The sequence below is a fragment of the Mauremys mutica genome, chromosome 10 (genome assembly GCF_020497125.1).
Source record: "Mauremys mutica isolate MM-2020 ecotype Southern chromosome 10, ASM2049712v1, whole genome shotgun sequence".
NCBI lineage: Eukaryota > Metazoa > Chordata > Testudines > Geoemydidae > Mauremys > Mauremys mutica.
The window spans coordinates 60,687,515-60,706,615 of NC_059081.1; the positions used below are offsets into that span (position 1 = coordinate 60,687,515).

At 43.9% G+C, this 19,101-nt stretch overlaps 1 protein-coding gene across 5 annotated transcripts in view; it reads left to right on the forward strand.

Annotated features, from left to right (window-relative positions):
• The window catches only part of NRP2 (neuropilin 2), a 129,660-nt gene that overhangs the window by 33,014 nt on the left and 77,545 nt on the right, over positions 1 to 19,101 (forward strand). For all 5 annotated transcript variants that reach the window (XM_045031688.1, XM_045031689.1, XM_045031691.1 and 2 more), the window contains 3 exons: positions 8,248 to 8,429; positions 14,362 to 14,592; positions 15,284 to 15,439. In XM_045031688.1, coding sequence (XP_044887623.1) covers positions 8,248 to 8,429; positions 14,362 to 14,592; positions 15,284 to 15,439 — 569 coding nt within the window. The remainder of the gene's footprint in view (positions 1 to 8,247; positions 8,430 to 14,361; positions 14,593 to 15,283; positions 15,440 to 19,101) is intronic.

Here is a 19,101-nt window from a genome sequence, read left to right on the forward strand (position 1 = left end):
ACTGTTGCTGGTTCACTTACCTATTTCCCCACCTAATGCTGAACTGTTCCATAACCATTTTTAATAAAACTATTGATTCTCAACTGTGACATCATCACCATGAAATAGGATATTCTTAAAGCATGTTTAAAAACCACCCACAACATTCGGAGGATTTTATAAAAGGGGTATTGTGAAAGAGGCAATTAGATTGACTGGCAAAAGTTCTGGCTAAGCAGTCTTCCAATATACCTGCACTACCTGGTAGTATATTAGCCCTTTCGGGCGAGAATTTGCAATATCATAGTGATTCACACACACCCCTTTCCAATTTTTTCCTATTATGAGCAGTTACAGTAGGACATGCTTTGCTAAACAGGACAAAGGAGTGAGTGCAGGGCTGGGAGGCCCAAATCAACATTGACCATTCCCAAATTTGGGAATGTTTGGATTTAATCTGAGTATCTGTTTGTCTTTCTGTTGGTCTGTCTATGTAGCCTAGACTAGTCTAATATAATATAATCTGTTTAATCAAGTCTGGATCCTATTCCTGGCTCCACTGCAAACTTCCTGTGTGACCTTGGGCAAGTCACCAATCCTCTCGACTTTCCTACCTCCCAGGGTCTTCTGAGGATACATTCATTAATGTTTGCCAGGTGCTGAGATATTGCAGTCACGAGCACCATGGAAATGCTTCTACTATAAATAAAACTAATAATAAAACGTGGGGAAAGTTGAGATTATAACTGCGCAGCTAGTTCCCATCTCTAGATCACAAGCGTGGCTTCATGGGATAGACTGCAAATAGGGTCGATTTTATCTAATCTCTCTCCTTTTTAAAAAGGCGAAAGTAAAAAATGTAGAGAAAATACCATCCAAGCTAAAGTTTTGCATGTGACTGTTGCAGTTGGGAAACTAGCTAATTTTCAGGCTTCCATGGTAGGCACAGGGGTTAGATGGGAAGTCGTGAAGGTTTTTCTCTGGCCCATTTTAAGCTCTGCTTTCCATTCCCAGGGTTCAGAGTAGCAGCCATGTTAGTCTGTATCAGCAAAAACAACGAGGAGTCCTTGTGGCACCTTAGAGACTAACACATTTATTTGGGCATAAGCTTTTGTGGGCTGAAACCCACTTCTTCAGATGCATTGAGTGGAACATACAGTAGATAGGTATAAATACACAGCATATGAAAAGATGGGAGTTGCCTTGCCAAGTGTGGGAGGGGGGTGTCAGTGCTAATGAGCCAATTCAATTAAGGTGGAAGTGGGCTATTCTCAACAGTTACAAGAAGGGGTGAATACCATGGGCAGAAAAATCACTTTTGTAGTGCTAATGAGGCCAATGTAACCAAGGTGGCCCATTTAAAACAGTTGACAAGAAGGTGTGAGTATCGGCAGGAGGAAATTAGTTTTTGTAGTGACCCATCCACTTCCAGTCTTTATTCAGGCCTAATTTGACGGTGTCCAGTTTGCAATTTAATTCCAGTTCTGCAGTTTCTCGTTGGAGTCTGTTTTTGAAGTTTTTTTGTTTTTCCATTCCCAGTGACTGCATCCCCTCCTCCTCCGGCTACCACTTGCTTACATGTCCCTGCAGTGTTATCTTATCATGTTTGGATGACGCTGGCCTCAGCAGCTAGGAGGATGTGGTTGACAGTAGGTTTGTTGATCTCTGATCGTGCACTGAGCAACACGAATTTGGGCTCTGCACTTTTGGCTGTGTTGCTCAGCAGGATAGCCTGAGGGTGAGTCTGCTGGAGAGCCCAGAGGTATCTGGTTACATTCTTGCTAGGTATATACTGATGTTTCTGGACTTTGTATCTTCCTGGGACCATGCAAGGGTGGAGGTATATGTTGGCTCAGATCGATTGTGAGGAGGAAGCATTGGTGTAGCTACATCCCAAGGAGCAGCATAGCTCTTTGCCTGTCTGGATGCCATTTTTGTGCCAAGCTGCAAGAAAGAACTGAGGTGCAAACTGGGGCAGGACTTTGGTTAGTTTGTGATAGTCACACACTGATTCCACTTAGACTACTCCTGTGAGTGAGGCAAGCTGGATTCACGCCAACATATGAACTGGTTGCCAGTGTAACCTTACAATACTACAATACTAATGTCTGCAACCCCAAACCTGGCCTTCCGTGTTCTAAGGGCTAACACCAAAGCTGCTCACAAACTGGAGAAAACACAGAGTGGCAAGATACTGAGCAATAGACAGGGCTGGCAATAAGAAAAAATAAAGAAGGAGGGTGAGTAGTAGAGACATTAAAGGCTTTATACTGAATTATAAAAACTCTCTTAACACCGGTAAAGCAAGGTCACTTTCTGTTAAGAAAGAATCTTTAATAAATTGCAACTCCATTTGTAAGTGATAGATGTTTTCTGGCTCACTTTGTTAAGCAATTTCAAGAAGAGTAGCTAAGCATGTATTCCCCTCTCTCTCTCCGCTCTCTCCCCCCCATTGCCTAGGTAGGCAGAAGCACTTCGACTTTCACTACCTGCATCACAAAACACCCAATGATGTGTGTACAATGCTGAGAATAAACACAGCCCTGTGTTTGAGACTGTTTCGAGCCCAGTAACTCCCCTTCCTCCTTAAGCTGCTGTTGCAAGTAGTTGTTCCATTGATGTAGACTGCGGTCTGCATCCATGTAAAAAAACATACTTAATCCCTTGACCACGTTTTCTTGTAATGGATGTTGACTGCTGGGCCAACCGTTTGCATCGCTGTCTTGTTGGGGATTGGAATAGGAATTGACTATGGTATTTGACAGTAGTTTCCTCTGTGCAGATATGACTTAGGAGTTCAGCTAACCAGTAAAATTGTGCCTTGTGTTGGGCTATGTTTACTTAACCAATGGAATTATAGTATTGCATATGAATGAAAACCAGCTGTCTTGTGATTGGCTGAGATAGTTCAGATGCCATCATGCCATTATGCTGCCCCACCCAACAATGAGCTGTTCCATAACCGTCTGGAAATGAAACTGTAAGTGCAGAAAAAATCCAAAGGCTTCTCCCCTCCTCCCCCCCAACACACTGGAAAAGGAACCAAGTTTGGAAATTGTGTTTAAACTCAACATAAACAAAGTTCTAGCAAAACCAGATTTTAACATGGTTTGGCCAGTGACCCCACCGTAACAGAACTACATTTAACAACGTACTTGAGCTTGGGCCAGTGTGTGGGCAGAACCTAAGTGTGAAAGAAAATGAGCAGTCTCCATTGCGGAAGTTAGCCTGGATTCTCAATTTAGTATGTGAATTCTTGGAATGAACATATTTGCTCTTTCACTTTTAAGGAATCAAGCATGAAGTCTAACTAGTAAAGAAAGCAAATGCTCTTATAGTGCATTCTGGCAGAAGTAATATCCTGGTGTGAATACTGTCCCACTTTGCAGATCTGTTTATAAGTACTGTAAAAACATAATGAGAATTTTGCCTGAGTAAGGACTGCAGGGTTTGGGCCAAGATTTTTAACAACAACAACAACAAAAATCCCTTATGTGTTTATATTAATTCCACATTTGGCAAAAACGATTTCTTGACCTCCTGCAGACTTATTTAGTTGGTTGTAAGATTTGATTTATTAAGGATTAGTTTCATGAGGAGAAAACTCCTCTTTAGATGCTTGGATGAGGCCAAATGTTTTAATGTAGAGAGGAGCAATTATTCCCCAGTGAATAACTCATTAGATGAATTTAGCCTTTTTTTTTTCCATTTGCAAATTGTCTTTGAGCAGATTGCAAAATTCACGAGTTTTATTTGTTTTTTGAAATTATTCACTAATTCTTGGTCTACAGGATGTTATAGATCTTGTCATTTCATAATGTGTTGCTTGATTGCATAAGTCATGTATCTTTTCTTCTGGGTACTGATTGGTTGATTTATGTCACAGAGACAGCATGAACTCAAAATTCCTGCTGTGCTGTTGAGTTATATAAATGAGAGAACAGAAACGACGCAATTTGACTTACAGGGATGTAAGCCAACCTATTCAGTACAAATGGCAAATTCTATTATCAAATGTACAACTTGAAATTCACTTTTGATGAATATTCAAGAATTCATGCTAGTTAACTCGGGAGCACACAGATATTCACTGAATGTGAAAGGGCTGCAGAGGTGGTTAGGAAAAAAGTCTTTTGAAATCAAGCAGATATTCACTAGAAAAAAAATGTCTCCTCTGTTTGCTGAGCTCTGGTTGAAACAACCAGAGAAACAAAACCCTACCAAAACAAAGCATTGCTCTGCACATACAATTTTTCCCCTGAGGAGAGGATGAGAGAGAATAAACCACATGTGACAGATGTTAATCATGTTGCTTAATGCACTAATGGAAGCTGCTTAGATATCCCGTGTGAGGCCAGATCCTCAGCTGGTGTAAATCAGTGTAGCTCCAAACACCAGCTGAGGATCTAGCCCCATGCATGTTCTTCCTCTTTTTAAAGGAGGTTTTAAATGTGATTTGGTTTCTTTCATGCTGGCCAACCAAACTGTGTTTGTCACCAAATTATAGGCTGGCTAGTTACTGCTAACTCAGTGCCTGGCCAAGTATAGATAGCACTTTAGCTTCAGGCATTTTTCAGTTGGAGTCCAGCCTGATTAACTCCCTGAAAGGAGTGAGACCTGGCCTATCCGGACTGCCGTCCTTTCTGAGCAGCACATTTAGTTCTGGGGTTGTTGCTTGATGATGTATGTGTGTCTTGCAGAACAGGAATGAGTCACATGAGAATCCTTCTGTGTCCAACAAGCTACTTCTTCTTTCAACTCTCAGTTTCCAAATAGAGGATCTTGTGACAAAGTGGAAAGTAAGAAGCCTGGCAGTTGTAACATTTCTGCGTTCTCCTGTCTCCCGGAGGAGAAGATGCATAGCATGTTGTTTTCACAGGTTGATGCTAAGCAAATAAACAGAAAGAAAGATAGGTAGTTTTCTGTAAATAATGGTAGGCTGGTCAGAGCCTAAACACAGAAAGGAGAGAGAAAGTGTGTAAAGATTGCATGATGCTCATGTAAAAACTATTTATCTGCCACACAGAGATACCAGTGCTACCCTGCCACTAGACATGCGGCAAGAGGAACACTCCAAGGGGTTCAGTGGGAGTTTTAGATTCAGATGAGAATTTCACAGTGGGCTTTTATCTCTAATGGGCCAAACTAAAAGCAGAATTATTATTTATTTGTAGTGCCTAAGAGCCCTAGTCGTGGACCAGGACTCCATTGTGCCAGGCTGTGTACAAACACCGAACAGAGAGACAGTCCGTGCCCCCAAAAGCTTACAGCGTAAGTGTAAGACAAGAAAACCAGGTGGATACAGACAGACAGGGGAATGCAAAGAAACAATAAGATTATATTGGTCAGCATAATAGACAGAATGGGCTTGGCACACTGGTAAGGATCCAACACCATTAAGCTTTGGATGATTTGAAATCTGGCTGTAGATCTCAATTCTCAAAAACAACAAGGAGTCCGGTAGATAGTAGACTAACTATCTGGATACAAGAGTACTTGTGGCACCTTAGAGACTAACAAATTTATTTCATCATAAGCTTTCGTGTTGTTAGTCTCTAAGGTGCCACAAGTACTCCTGTTCTTTTTGCGGATACAGACTAACACGGCTGCTACTCTGAAACATATCTGGATACAGCGGATACAGACTAACATGGCTACCACCCCGATCTGAATTCTGTGACTTGGGCTACTCTCTGATAGCCTTGAGGGTTTCATTTCTCTCTCTCTCTCTAGATATATATATATATATTTTGCATGGTGTCTGCCCAAGTGCTGATCACAGCAAGGTTCTGTATGTGATTAATTAGACCTCGTTATCAGCAGTCACTTTTATGTCGCTTCTCTCAGCAGTGTGTGCGCCTGATGATGATTATGTGAATTACAGAGTGCGGTTTCCAAACTTTGGCACCCACACTGAGTGCCCAAATGCCTAATCTGGACTTACAAATGTCTAGTTAGGCATGTCAAATGGAATTTGGGCATCTATGTGCCAAACAGCACCAAAATACAGGCTGCAGGTGCTTAACTTCGGCATAAATTTGCCATTAGTTCCCCAGTATTTGCATTTAGGGTTTCACCCAGTGCTTTAGGAGTAGCTGGTAGAGTAATGATAATAATACCCAGCCCTTATCTAGCACTTTTCATCCATAGTTCTCAAAGCGCTTTACAAAGATAAAGATCATTATCCTGGATTTACAGATGGGGAAACTGAGGCACAAGGCAGTGACATCACCTGACAGGCCAGCGGCAGAGCCAGGAATAGAACCTAAATCCTAGAGCAGAACTCTGTTCACTAGGCCACACTGCCTCTATTTGTTATAATGTAACATTTGGTATGATATATATGTTGAACTAAATAGTTTCACGGCCATGTTATTTGAGCATTTACTGCTTGTCTAACTTTTGTACACCTACAGCCACATACTCTTTGATGGGAGTATAATCAATCAACATATAAATAAATATATATATATTTCCTTCCAGTTACTTCAATCACAGGTTAATTAGAGGTTCTATTTAATTTGATCAAAACCTAAAGAAATAAATAATCCGTGGCAAAAATAACCCAAATTCCACCCTTTATTCGGATCAATTTAAAGAGGTAGCAGATTATTCAATCAGTATCCTTGGGATAGTCTGTTTAATTAATACAGGGAGGTAAACATTCTGAATGAAATCAAGGAAGGAGCACCAGGAAGTCCCTTCTGATGATAAAAGATGGCTACAATGAAAAGATGTGTTGTTCAGCCATTGTTATCCATGTTGTTACAGATGGCTTTCGACTGCTAAATTTAGGGGGTCAAATCCTAAAATGGTGTAAACTGGCATAGATTTGTTGATGTCAGTTGAGGATCTGCTTCCAGATATGGACCCGAATTGCTCAAGTTCTGAAGGTGTTTGGATCTGGAGTTTTGTCTTGGGCCCATCTCTGCCCTGAGTTGGTGGTGCGTGTGTGTTTAACTAATCCTTAAATTGTTACATGAACTTCCTTTGAAGCCAATAGGGGGTGTGTGTAAAGACTTCAGGGTTAGGCACAAGATACGATACCTCCACCCCTACTTGATGGTCATGGATAATGTGATAACCCACTTAAGTCAATCAAAGTGAGAGGTATGGAAACCGGTGTATAGAGAGTGTTAGACTGGAAACTCTTACCAAGTAGGCTAGAGGAATAAGCATGGGTCTGGGGGTTAAGAATGTTTTATTCCTGTCTTTGCCACTGCCCTCCTGTGTGCCCTGGGGCAAGTCCTCTAGGGAGGGATTGTCAAACCCCCTGGGACTTATGCTCCTAAATCACTTAGGTGCATTTGAAAATCACGTCTTTACCTCTCTGGCAAGTGTGAATAGGGATAATGATAGTAACGTACCTACTGTGCAGGAGTGCTTGGAGAGTGAATGATCATTTGGACAGAGAGCGATATCTGAGAGCTGAATATAAATAACAAATAATACAACTGACTAGAGAGAACAAGGGAAAGAATTGAGGGAAAGAAAACACACAAGCTAGTTATGGGATGGGAGGTAGGTCTAAGAGCAAAGTTTCAGTAGAGGGAGGTGTTTGTTATAATTAATATTGTTTATTATTTGTATTGTGAGAAGCACCTAGAGGCCTCAGCCCCATTGTGCCAGGGGCTGTACAGATTATAACAGAGAGATGACCCAGGCCCCAACGTTTAAGATGAAAGACAACAGGTGGATACAGCAAACTGCTAGGAGACAAGGAAGCAGTGAGGCCATTATGAACAGTGGAATAAGCAGTGATCACAGAACACCAGCTGTCTAAGAAATGCCAAGTGTTTTGTAGGAATCGTGGGACAGTGCGCTTTTTAAGAAGAGATGTAAAAGAGAATAGTGACCTGGAAGATTTTTATAGGGTGCTTCTCCTTTGCATAAGTGGTAGCATGGGAGATTGCATGATGACTGCTTGTCTGAAAATTTGGCAAATGGGCAATCAAAGGTGACATTGTGGGCAGAGGGGAGGTGAGAGTTTACATCTGTCTAGCGGATTAGAGATCCTAGGTAGGACAGGCATAAGCCATAACAGGCCAAAAGTTAAAGACAAGTAGCTTGTGCCTACTGCAGTGGAAATGGAGAGATGCAAGCAAGGGGTGATATGGGCGAAGCAAGCAGCCAGGCCGATGCTTCTGTGAAGTATGTAGGCACGTATAGGGTGGGAAGAAAGATGCATTGTGTTTGTGCTGTACATTCTGTAACACAACCCTGTTTGTCATGTGTCTCTTCTGTCTCCCTTTTCACTCCCTTGGACAGATATGACTTTATCGAGATACGGGACGGAGACAGCGAGTCGGCAGACCTGCTGGGCAAACACTGTGGGAACATCGCTCCTCCGACCATCATCTCCTCAGGCTCCTCTCTCTACATTAAGTTCACCTCGGACTACGCACGGCAAGGCGCTGGCTTCTCTTTGCGCTATGAGATCTACAAGACAGGTCAGTGTCAAAGGCAGACTTTGGACTGGCAGACCTACAGCACCTATCTTCCCAGCAGTTGACATGGGGATCATCACAGAGCAAATCCCATAAGCCACATTTTCAGTAGGGTTTTTAGCACATGCTCAGTACAAAGGGTATTATTTTTTGGCAAGTCTGTTTCATCACATTTCCAAGAAGGTAAAGATTTTAGTGGTGCGTTATAGTGCTTTTTGATTCGTATCTTGGCATGAAAAGCAGGTTTCCTCATTAAATTCTCTTGCATTCCAGAACTACAAACACTCTATCTTTTCTTCATGGCATGTAAGCGCTTGTTAAGTGAGAGCTAAGTGAAGATTGTCCCTCCTTTAGAACTGTGTAGAGCTCCTGTGGATATACAACTTAAGCACTGATCAATGACTCTGTTTTCTCTTTCTGGAAGGCAAGGGTTTTTGTAAGGGGTGGACTTCTCCTCGTTTAAAGGGGCTGCTGCCTGCAGTGTCAGCAAGGGAGTCAAACAGGCGGCTGTTGAGTTCAGTATAACAGGAAGGAACTATTCATAATTCTGTTTTATACAAAACTATTCTGGAAGAAAGTAAAAGTTGCTCAAAAGGCCTTTTTATATCAGCTCTGTCTAAATATTTGTCAGAACTGTGCATGAGAATAAGTAGTCTCAAGAAAATACGAAACTCTGTGTTTGTGTGCACACACGCGCGTGTGTGTGTGTGTGTGTGAGAGAGAGAGGAGAGATTGAGGGGTTGTACATACTTCCACTTATGTCGGTATAACTTTTGTCGCTCAGGGGTGTGAACAATGTCTTCCCCTCCGGCTCCGCTCCCCTGTGCGATGTAAGTTACACTGACCTAAGCACCAGTATGGACATTGCAATGTCGGCAGGAGAGCTCCCACGGACGTAGCTACCACCTCTCATAGAGATGGCTTACGTCGACGGGAGAGCGCTCTCCCATAGGCATAAAGCGTCTTCACTAGATGCACTACAGCGCTTCTAGTGTACAGTAGCTCTGAGAGCGAGCGAGCGCGAGAGAGCTTGTGTGCACACGAGGGGCATAAGTATGTTTTGTACAAGGATACCCGAAGCTATCTGTCATAGGACCAGGCCCTGTGCCCACATTCCATTGCTAGAGTACTGGAAGAAAACACACGACTGTCACATCAGCAGAATGTGAAACAAATACACGAATATACTGGAGAATCAAAAATAGGCGCAGCTTTGTTTGTTTCTTTTCCAGAATCTTAATACAAGCACATATGCATTTAGTGGCTTTGAGCACAGTTATATATTATTTAGAGACAGTTGCTTGTAAATACACAGAGACATACTCACATACAGACTCGGGTGCTGATGACCGGCTGACTGGGATGTGAATATAAATGAAATAGGACTTCCTGAGTTTAATTTAGAGGGGGGGGGGGTGGATTAAAAAAATCTATCAGTGTATCTATCTATTCCTGGGGTGACTCGTTAAAATGGAGAATCGTTATGAGGTGGTGGCCATGTAAAGCCTCTGGCACATAGTTGAGCAGATTTTTTCCATCCAGTAGAGGGCAGTGGTGCACATACACACCAGCAGTTCATGACATTATTATCTCATTTAATGGTTGAACATTGATTAATCCTGAATTGGTTAGTTAACCCATCAGGACTGGCTGTTTTCATGGGATTTGCTGAGGGAATAGTGGACACTGAGGCAGGGATCAGGATGAGTCTTTGTGCAGGAAGGAAGATAATTGAGTCAAACCAGGCCAGTCTTGCCTCTTCCTACCCATAACCCTTGGTCCTATCCCAGTCCCTCCTGTGTGCCTTGTCCCACTTGCCCTTGCTGCCAGTCCCAGGCCCTGACTTTTATGTCATGAAGCAGGCCTGGGAGTAGTCCAGTATGCAGCAGTGGCCAGGATGAGGATGGGCTGACACAAAACCCGGCAGTGACGCCGTGCCGAGGCCGGCTGGCAGGGAGGTACAATGGGCAGGGAGTGAGAAGCACTCTGTCCACTGAGTACGAACCAGGAAGGGGCTAACGTCATGGGAAAAGACCATTGGAGGAAGAGGAAGCAAGGGCTGCATCAGAGAGGCAGAAGGAGTAGGAGGAAGGCAGGAGTGAGTTTTCTCATTTCCTGTCCCTCAGCTTGGATTCCCTAGACAAATATACTTCCCTTCAGGTAGACGGCCTCGGACTAGGGCTTCATCAAGTACAGGCCTCCTTGTTGGTACTGAGTGCTGTTAAAATGCTCACTGTCCTCTCTGAAGAGGGCTCTTGGCTTGAAACCACTAGACAAAATTCAAAACATAAGCAAGGTTTCAGTTCCTGGAGGGTGGGAGGCACTGAAGCCAGTTGTTTACCCAATCTCAGAGTGCACACAGCCCACCTAGAGAGATCAGTGTCCCCGGAAACTATCTTTACGTGAAAGAGGGTCTCTGGCCTCAGATCTGTGGGGTAAACAAATCCTACCTTTTGTTTGTAGACAAATAGATAGGGTGGATGGATCAGAGCTGAGGATCAGTCAGAACTGGTGCTTATCCAATGAAGTTCCACTGGCTTTAAAGGGCATCCAATTAAGATACTCCATGTCAGTGACACACACACACACACACACACACACACACAAAATTAAGAGAGGCACTTGGCATATAAACAGCTGCTTCCTAATGGTTAAGTCCCCTGGTTTTGTATTGGTCAGTTTTGCAGGTCACAATTTTCAAACATGCCTAATGAGTTTGAGCACCCAACTCAAGCAATACAGCTTAACAGAGCCTTGAATTTCAGAAAATGCTGAGCACACCTGTCCTCTGAAAATCAGGCCTCATTAAGGGTGTCTCAAGTTTGGACCCCAGAATCATTACGCTTTTCAAAAGTTTGGCCCCATGACACCCCCTCATACTAAGGAAACTCTGCTGCCAGGTACATCCCGGGTTAGTTCTTATTTCTTCTATTACCTGACAGAGTTTTCAAAGCTCGTTTTTATTATTAAAAATGGAAGAATAATAAATTAAGCGCACTTTGAAAACCGTTCCAAAAAAAGAAAAACGACCCACTTCCTTTTATGCAGGAATTCATGTATATAGCTATGATATTGATGCTTCCAGGAAAGATTGCTCCAAACCAACACCCTCTCCCCAAATGCCACTATACTTTGGGAGAGATCAGATCTGAACTTTATGGCCCCAGCCCAGCCATCCCTGCCTCTGGGGCATGACAGTGAGAGCAGTTGGACATACCTGTTTTTAAGGGTATGTCTACACTGCCCACGTTACAGCGTGGCAGCGAGGCTACACTGTGACATGGGTAGTGCAGTCACACTTTATCACCGGGGGAGAGCTCTCCTGGCGATAAAAAATAACTATCCTGAACGAGGGGTGGTAGCTCCCGGTGATAAAGCACTGTCTATACTGGTGCTTTTCAGCACTAAAACTTTTGTCACTCCTGGGTCTGTTTTTTCACACCCCTGACCGAGAAAGTTGCAGCGCTGTAAAGTGCCAACGTAGACAAGCCCTGAGTGGTTTCCTTTTAGTTGTTTATGTGCTGAATTGTTCTCTCAGCCTGGTGAGTGGTAGCATTTAGCACATATTGCTGAAGTAAACATGATTTCCATTTATTATTTGGAGGTTACCTTTAAAGCCAGTCATTGTTTGCTGGTTACCGTCAAGCTATTGACAAAGATACTAACCGCTACAAGCGACCCAAATGAGGAAATCGTTGCTATCTAACAGTATCACAGTTACATTGCTGTACAGTCCCTAGAGGACATTTCCTGACAGTCAACATCTGGTTTATTGAATATTTCTGTGCTTTCCTCCTTGGCTGGGAGTGTGTATTAGTCTCTTCATAAATCTGGCTGCCTTTTTATTTGATCAGGAGTAAATACAGTCTTATTCTTGTTCATTGTGTTGTCTTGCGATTTGTGCTTGGCCTCTTCTATTTCCCTCTGCATTATCACACCAGAGAAGCTGGCCGCTCTCCTATAGTCAGTTAAGAAGTTCCTCTCAGTGTTACTCCACCTAGGGGTACTACAGTACCAGTGGTCCAGCTGTTACCTCAAGTTGCTCTCCTAACCTGCGTAGGCTAGTGCAGATCTTAATAGCAAGGCTCCAGTTGGTCCCAAGAAGACTTGCACTGACTGGGTGAGTGTGAGCAGTGAGTTTATATAGGAGAAGCACAGCATCCTTATCAAGCAAAAGTCAAAGCCTTAGTGAATGTTAACCCTCTGTTACAGTCATGGGGATAGAGGCCACTGTAACACTCTCTTTGCCCCTCCGATGGCCCACAGGCTGGAGATTTCCATTGTCAATTGTCCAGCCTCTAAAGCAGCCATGGTATGAATAGGACACAACCTCCTCTTCTCCCCCACCACCCTGAGGCACCTTGAGCAGGCTGTGATACGAGGGAGGCCAGCGTCGAGGTCAGCAATAAATAAGTGGTAACATTGTCTGCCCCTGTTGGCAATCAGAAAGTCTTCCTCAAGAATAGAAATAACTAACATTTCTGGTGCAGAGAGCTGAATAAGAGAGAAAGAGCGCTCTGTTCCTCCTGTCAACAGAATCTCTCTCACACACACGCACGTGCGCCACACCAGTCCTCCGACCCCCGAAATCTTTCAGCAGCCACACTCTGGAGACATAGGCTGGACCATACGCTCTACAGCTAGGGTCCTAGACTTTGGGTGAAGTTGCAGAGAGGTTGCTCTGTCAATTGCCACTCCAATGGAAAATAAAATACATAATAGCGATAATGAATCATTGATCATTTATACTTCACTAGCAATTGCCCACGTGAGGGTTTTGAAAGGCTTTACAAGCAGTACTGAAGTAAGCCTCACAACAGCATTGTTTCTAGGTAAACATTAGTATCCCTATTTTGCTGATAGGGAAACTGAGGCACAGAAAGGTTAAGTGACTTGCCCAAGGCCTTGCAGGAAGTCTGTGCCACAGTTGGGAAAATAACCCAGATCTCATGACTCTCAAAAGGAAATTTTACCTCAGATACTGCAGCGATGGGTGCTAGTGCTATGTTCTAAGATAGATAAACAGACACAAAATCAGTACGTCAGGGAGATCTCTTTTTAAAAATTAGACAATTCCTCGGCCCTGCCAGATTCCATTCCTTTCTCCTTCCTCCCTAGGCCAGTCACCCTCCCTGATTGTGGGTCATGATTCCCTCAGTTAGTTCCCCAAATATAGCCCTAGAGAGCTAGGTCTTTAGTCTGGCCATATGTGTTTTACCCCTTATGCCCATTTCTCCCCCTGCCTCCCCACAATATGCTGGGGGAACCGATATATTATTTACACTAGCCCAATTGCAGTCTGCTGATCTGACCCCGAACATGGTGGGTCCAGATCCATTGTTAGTGATGGTGCGTCACAAGAATGGCTGCATCTTGGAGTCTTCATTTCACAGTGCCAGCTAAGAAGACCCCGTGCTCCAAGAGCCCATCCGTAGACTGTAGGAACGGGGTGAAAAAGATCAGCAAACTCTTCCTCATGCCTGACCCACCCATGCCGTTGCCTCAGAGCATAGACTCATAGACTCTGTACTGCTGGCATGGTGACATTATAACACTGTGGTGCAACAGGTGTGGTTGCATTGCAGTGCAGCTTGGGCTCCCAGCCTTTTGGGCTTTCCTAGTCCCTTAATACCATTTTCAGAGTATTTGCAGCGGGATTAGCTGTCGATTCTGAGTGAGGTTTTCAAAGCAGTCTAGGCACACGTCTACAGTGAACGTGAGATGTTCAGTCCAAAGCCCGTTGGAATTATTTAACAAGCTCACCCTCTGTCTTTATGAAATGTACAAAGCTCTAGTGTCCCAAGAAGTTGCCAGCAAAAATCCTGACAACGCTCTGGATACAGAGTGAATATTGCCAAGCGCACAAGGAGGCGAGAGCTGTCAATGTCAGCCATGTTGCTGTTGTTAGTTAGGTCCGCTCTTTCTACCCCTGCAGGCTCTGAAGACTGTTCTAGAAACTTCACCAGCTCCAACGGCACTATTGAGTCCCCAGGATTCCCTGATAAGTATCCCCACAACTTGGACTGCACTTTCACCATCATGGCCAAGCCAAAGATGGAAATCATCCTTCAGTTTATGACCTTTGACCTAGAGCACGACCCCTTGCAGGTCGGAGAGGGAGATTGCAAGTATGATTGGCTGGACATCTGGGATGGCATTTCTCAAGGTAAGCACTGGGGTGATGTATCACCAAGGCTTTTCTCTATGTCTGGCTATTCTCCCGTTAACCAGCTGTGATGATGAGTCTGGAAAATTCCATAGAGGGCATGACTTGTCGGTATTCTGCAGCACTAACAAATGCAAAATATTGTTGGCCTTTCTCAGCTGTTAAATATGGTGATGATACAAATCCTATCTGTCCCTAATACTGGGTTTGTCCATATTTGTCCATGGAGTGTCAGCGTAGACTTCATATTACTGATGAACCTACACCTTTAATTTTCTAATTGTATCATTGGATCATTTGAGTTAGAGATGAAAAAGATCTATTGATCACTGAGTCCATCTCCCTGCAAGTACAGAATAACGTCTGTCCCATAGAGGATGTATCAGATGTGTTATGTAGTACATGCATTAGAGATGCAGGTAGATGGACACAGATGTGCACTAGAAATTCGGAGAGGTGAACAAACTGATACTACACTTGATCTACCTCTGTTCTTGTAAAAATATAAGTGATAGAAACTAAACAATCAAAAATGCCTTCATTTCACCCGGATTGGTTCTGCAGGGTTGATTATTACTCGCTATCCACTACCAATGTATTCTTGCCAAGTAGTGCTGACTTGTCAGATTAGATAAAGACTAAAGAGTCCAACCAAAAGGCTGGAGCTACTTTGCTGCTCTTTTTTTTCCAGTTGGCCCTTTGATAGGCAGGTACTGTGGCACTAGGACACCTTCTGAGATCCGCTCAGCTACTGGTATTCTCTCGCTTACCTTCCATACTGATCTGGCAGTGGCTAAAGATGGCTTCTCTGCCCGCTACTACTTGGTCCAGCAGGAGATCCTGGAAAGTAAGTTGGAAATTTTACAGTCAGGCCTGTTTGTGGGACTCATGCAGTCATGTGGGATTTTTATTGAATTTCTGGGAGTGTTTCCATTATTCAGTGTGTCTGTGTATGCAAGCATTTGTATGAGTGAGCCAGGATGAGTGTTTTCAAGAGGTTGTTTTCCCAGACAGCCGTACAGAGAGAAATGAAACTATGTATATTTTAGCTTCTACGTGGAAATTATAGTTACTGATTGTGACGGGTCAGACCCCCATTCTGGGACACCACCTGATGTACTGGGATTTCACCGAGCCTCCCCTGCTCAATCAGCCTGCATTCCGTCTCCCTGCTTTGCTGAATTAGGCTCTCCGACCTCTTGCTGCACACACAGGTAGGGCCACATCCCACTGCAGACACAAACTGAAGTCAGCTCTGTGTGAGAGGATTCACCCAGCACTCACATGCACACCCCTTTTGGGAGATAAACCCAAAGTAATACTGTCTTGTGTTGTATAGAAAAATCTGCACGGCGCAAGCTCATAAAAATCCACTCTCTTCTTCAATCTGAAGAGAGACGTGCACACTTCTTGCCCCCCCCCCCCAGTTAGAAATTGCATAAACTGGGTTTTATTATAAACAAGAAATAAGTTTATTAACTACCAAAAGTGGATTTTAAGTGAATATAAGCGACAACAGACAGAACATAGCAGATTACTAAGCAAATGAAACCAAACTCACAAACTAAGCTAGTTTCACTAAAGAAATTGGTTACAAATAGTATTTCTCACCCAGGGGCGGCTCTATGAATTCCGCCGCCCCAAGCAGGGTGGCGCGCTGCGCCGCTCGTGCTGCCGGGCGCCGGTCCCACGCCTCCGCGGGACCTCCCACAGACGTGCCGCTGGTCCTGTGCCTACGGTGGAGCTTCCTCAGGCATGCCTGCGGGAGGTCCACACGAGCCGCGGGACCAGCGTACCCGCCGCAGTCATGCCTGCGGGAGATCCGGTCGTCCCGCGGCTCCGTTGGACCTCCTGCAGGCATGACTGCGGAAGGTCCGCCGGAGCCGCCTGCCGCCCTGCCGGCAAAAGGCCGCCCCAAGCGCACGCTTGGCGCGCTGGGGTCTGGAGCCGGCCCTGTTCTCACCCTAGATATTGTTGCAGGCAGATTACAGAAAGTCTTGAAAGGCAGCTGCACTGGTTTCCCTCTTGAGACCTCAGGTATTATTACTCACAAGCTAGACGCCCTCCCAGCCTAGGCTCAACCTTTCTCCCCCCAGTTCAGTTCTTGCTTCCAGGTCTTTTTTCAGTGTCTCTTTGGGTGGGGAGGCAGAGGAGAACCATGTCACTCCCCTGCCTTATATAGCTCTTGTGTAAGGCGGGATCCCTTTGTCTTCTAGTGGAAAACTACTGGCATTCCAAAAGGAGAGGAGGGGTATCCAGGGCCAGGTGACTCGGACCCATGTCTCTGCAAGGCTGTGGCAGCCATTGCTCGTAGGCTGTCTCCAGCCTCCACAGGAAGACTAAGCCCTTTCACGGTCCATTGTCTCTGCTAATGGCCCATTAGCCCCGTTTGGCTTTTCCATTGTTGTATCTCAAGGGCTGGTTGGGGGTGATACCCAAAGTAACACATTTGAAATACAAATACGTAGTTAATATTCCCAACTTCAGATACAGAAATGTTACAGGCATACACATGAGATAATCACATTCAGTAAATCATAACCTTTCCAATGATATTTCACATGAGCTATCTGGCATAAAGTGTATCTCAGTTATGTCATATTCATATCATAAACATATTTTCATAAAGAGTATGGAGTGAAACGTCACACTTGTGAATTGTGGTTTCCGTCTTAGTCCCACCTTTTCACTTGTTCATAATGTTCTCATGTTCCTTTTGTACTGAAACTCTCCATGTCTGGTCTCAATCCAAACAATTTTTGGAAAATTTGGGCAAAATTGGTGCAGCCATATTATTGATAGGGTGGGAAAAAATACAGTTTTCCCAAAATACACTTTCCCAAATTGCCAATTGGAATTTTGCACTTGTCTAATTAAAAAATGCCTGAAGCTAGAAACGTTTAAACTTAATCATGTTTTGTTAGCCCTTGTTAAGGAAGGGGAAAGTTTTTGGTTTGATAAAAATAAGTTCTGTTCTTTTAAAATTATGAATGTTTAAACTCAGCAAGTTAACACATGCATGTTAGAAATTGTCTTTTATTTTTCTTCATGGCATCCTTCACCTAAGACCATGGTCAAAACCTTTCTGTACTGTGATTCCATGTTACAACAGAAAATAGTTTCAGGACACCCCTCTCAGAAGTTTCAAGCCTCCCCTTCCCCCCCAAAAAAACAAGAAAGAAAGAAAGAAAGAAAGGGAGGGTGGCTGTTGTCCCCAAGTTGAGAACCGATGACCTAGAGCCATTTAGAATACTGGACATGCACAGTCAGGGTCTGCTGTGCTAAGGACATTTGCATTATGGCTGCCTCTGTGCAGTAGTCTTGCATTCAATATATCTCAGTTAGGAATGCCTCAGCTAGGATTGCAGAAGTTAAGGATGCCTTAGTTAAGGGCACTTCAGTTTTTCATTTTTATCCCGTCCCCTTCCACTCCCCCCTTCTCCCCTGTTTTGTCCCCTTTTTATTCTCTTCTTTAAAAAACAAGGACATTAAATGTACACGCTAATGGTCAAGTTTGAAAAATCAAGGGGACTAAAGTCAGAAAATGAAATATGTTAGTGTCAAATCCTGCTCTCATTCACACTGGTGTAAATTGAGACTTTAATGGCACCGCTTAGAGCATAATTTGGCCCAGTTTTTAGTGCAGTGTTAACTCAGCCGTGTTCAACATATGGGACGTTAGTAGAGCTATAGCAGTTTACACCAGCTTAGGGTCTGGCCCATGTAGTACTTGCTACTGATGTTTTCTTTGTGGAATGTATCTTACTGTTTCTTAGGAAACATATGCCGTAAAATATGCAAGACATGACACATGGCTGAGTTAATGTGGATTTAAAAGCCTTAAAAGTGAGGAAATTCAAAAAGTTGAGTTCTAGATTTCTCAGTCTTAATGGTAGTGACCTTTTAAGCCAGTCTACCCTATGCAGCCACCTATGGATCCACACTTCCCCATAGGGCAAAACATACCCACACATAGACATCTTTCAAACCTGCACGCCATTCTTGATCGCTCATGTATGTTCCCATCTGTCTCTGGCATCTGTGGGATATGGCAGAGAGTGCATTTCTTGGTGCATTCCTTTCCTGTTTTCCCAGCTTTGGCTAGAACTCACCTCTTGGATTCAAGAGGTTATAAGTTACCAAGCAGCTTCACAATCAGGTGAGGGGGCTTGGCACATCTTGAAAAGAGATTGGGGGAGTCATAAACAGGGTATGGCGAGGGGGAGGGTTGTGGGTACGCAAAGGTGGAAGAACCCTATCATAGAGGGGAAAGGATTTGGACTGAGCCCCCGACGTGTGTTAATTTAGAGAGGGTCTTGCAAACTTAATGCCAGTCCTGTACTTAATGCTGAATAGTTTTTTGCATTGGATGTGTGCACAGATATTTCTGTGTAAATCCGATCATTGTGACAGACATATGGGTTTGATCTAGGATGCTGGGGAGTAATTCATGGCTTACTTCCAGTCGGGAGTGAAAGATACAGAATTTGTAAACTTGTCTGTGTGTTT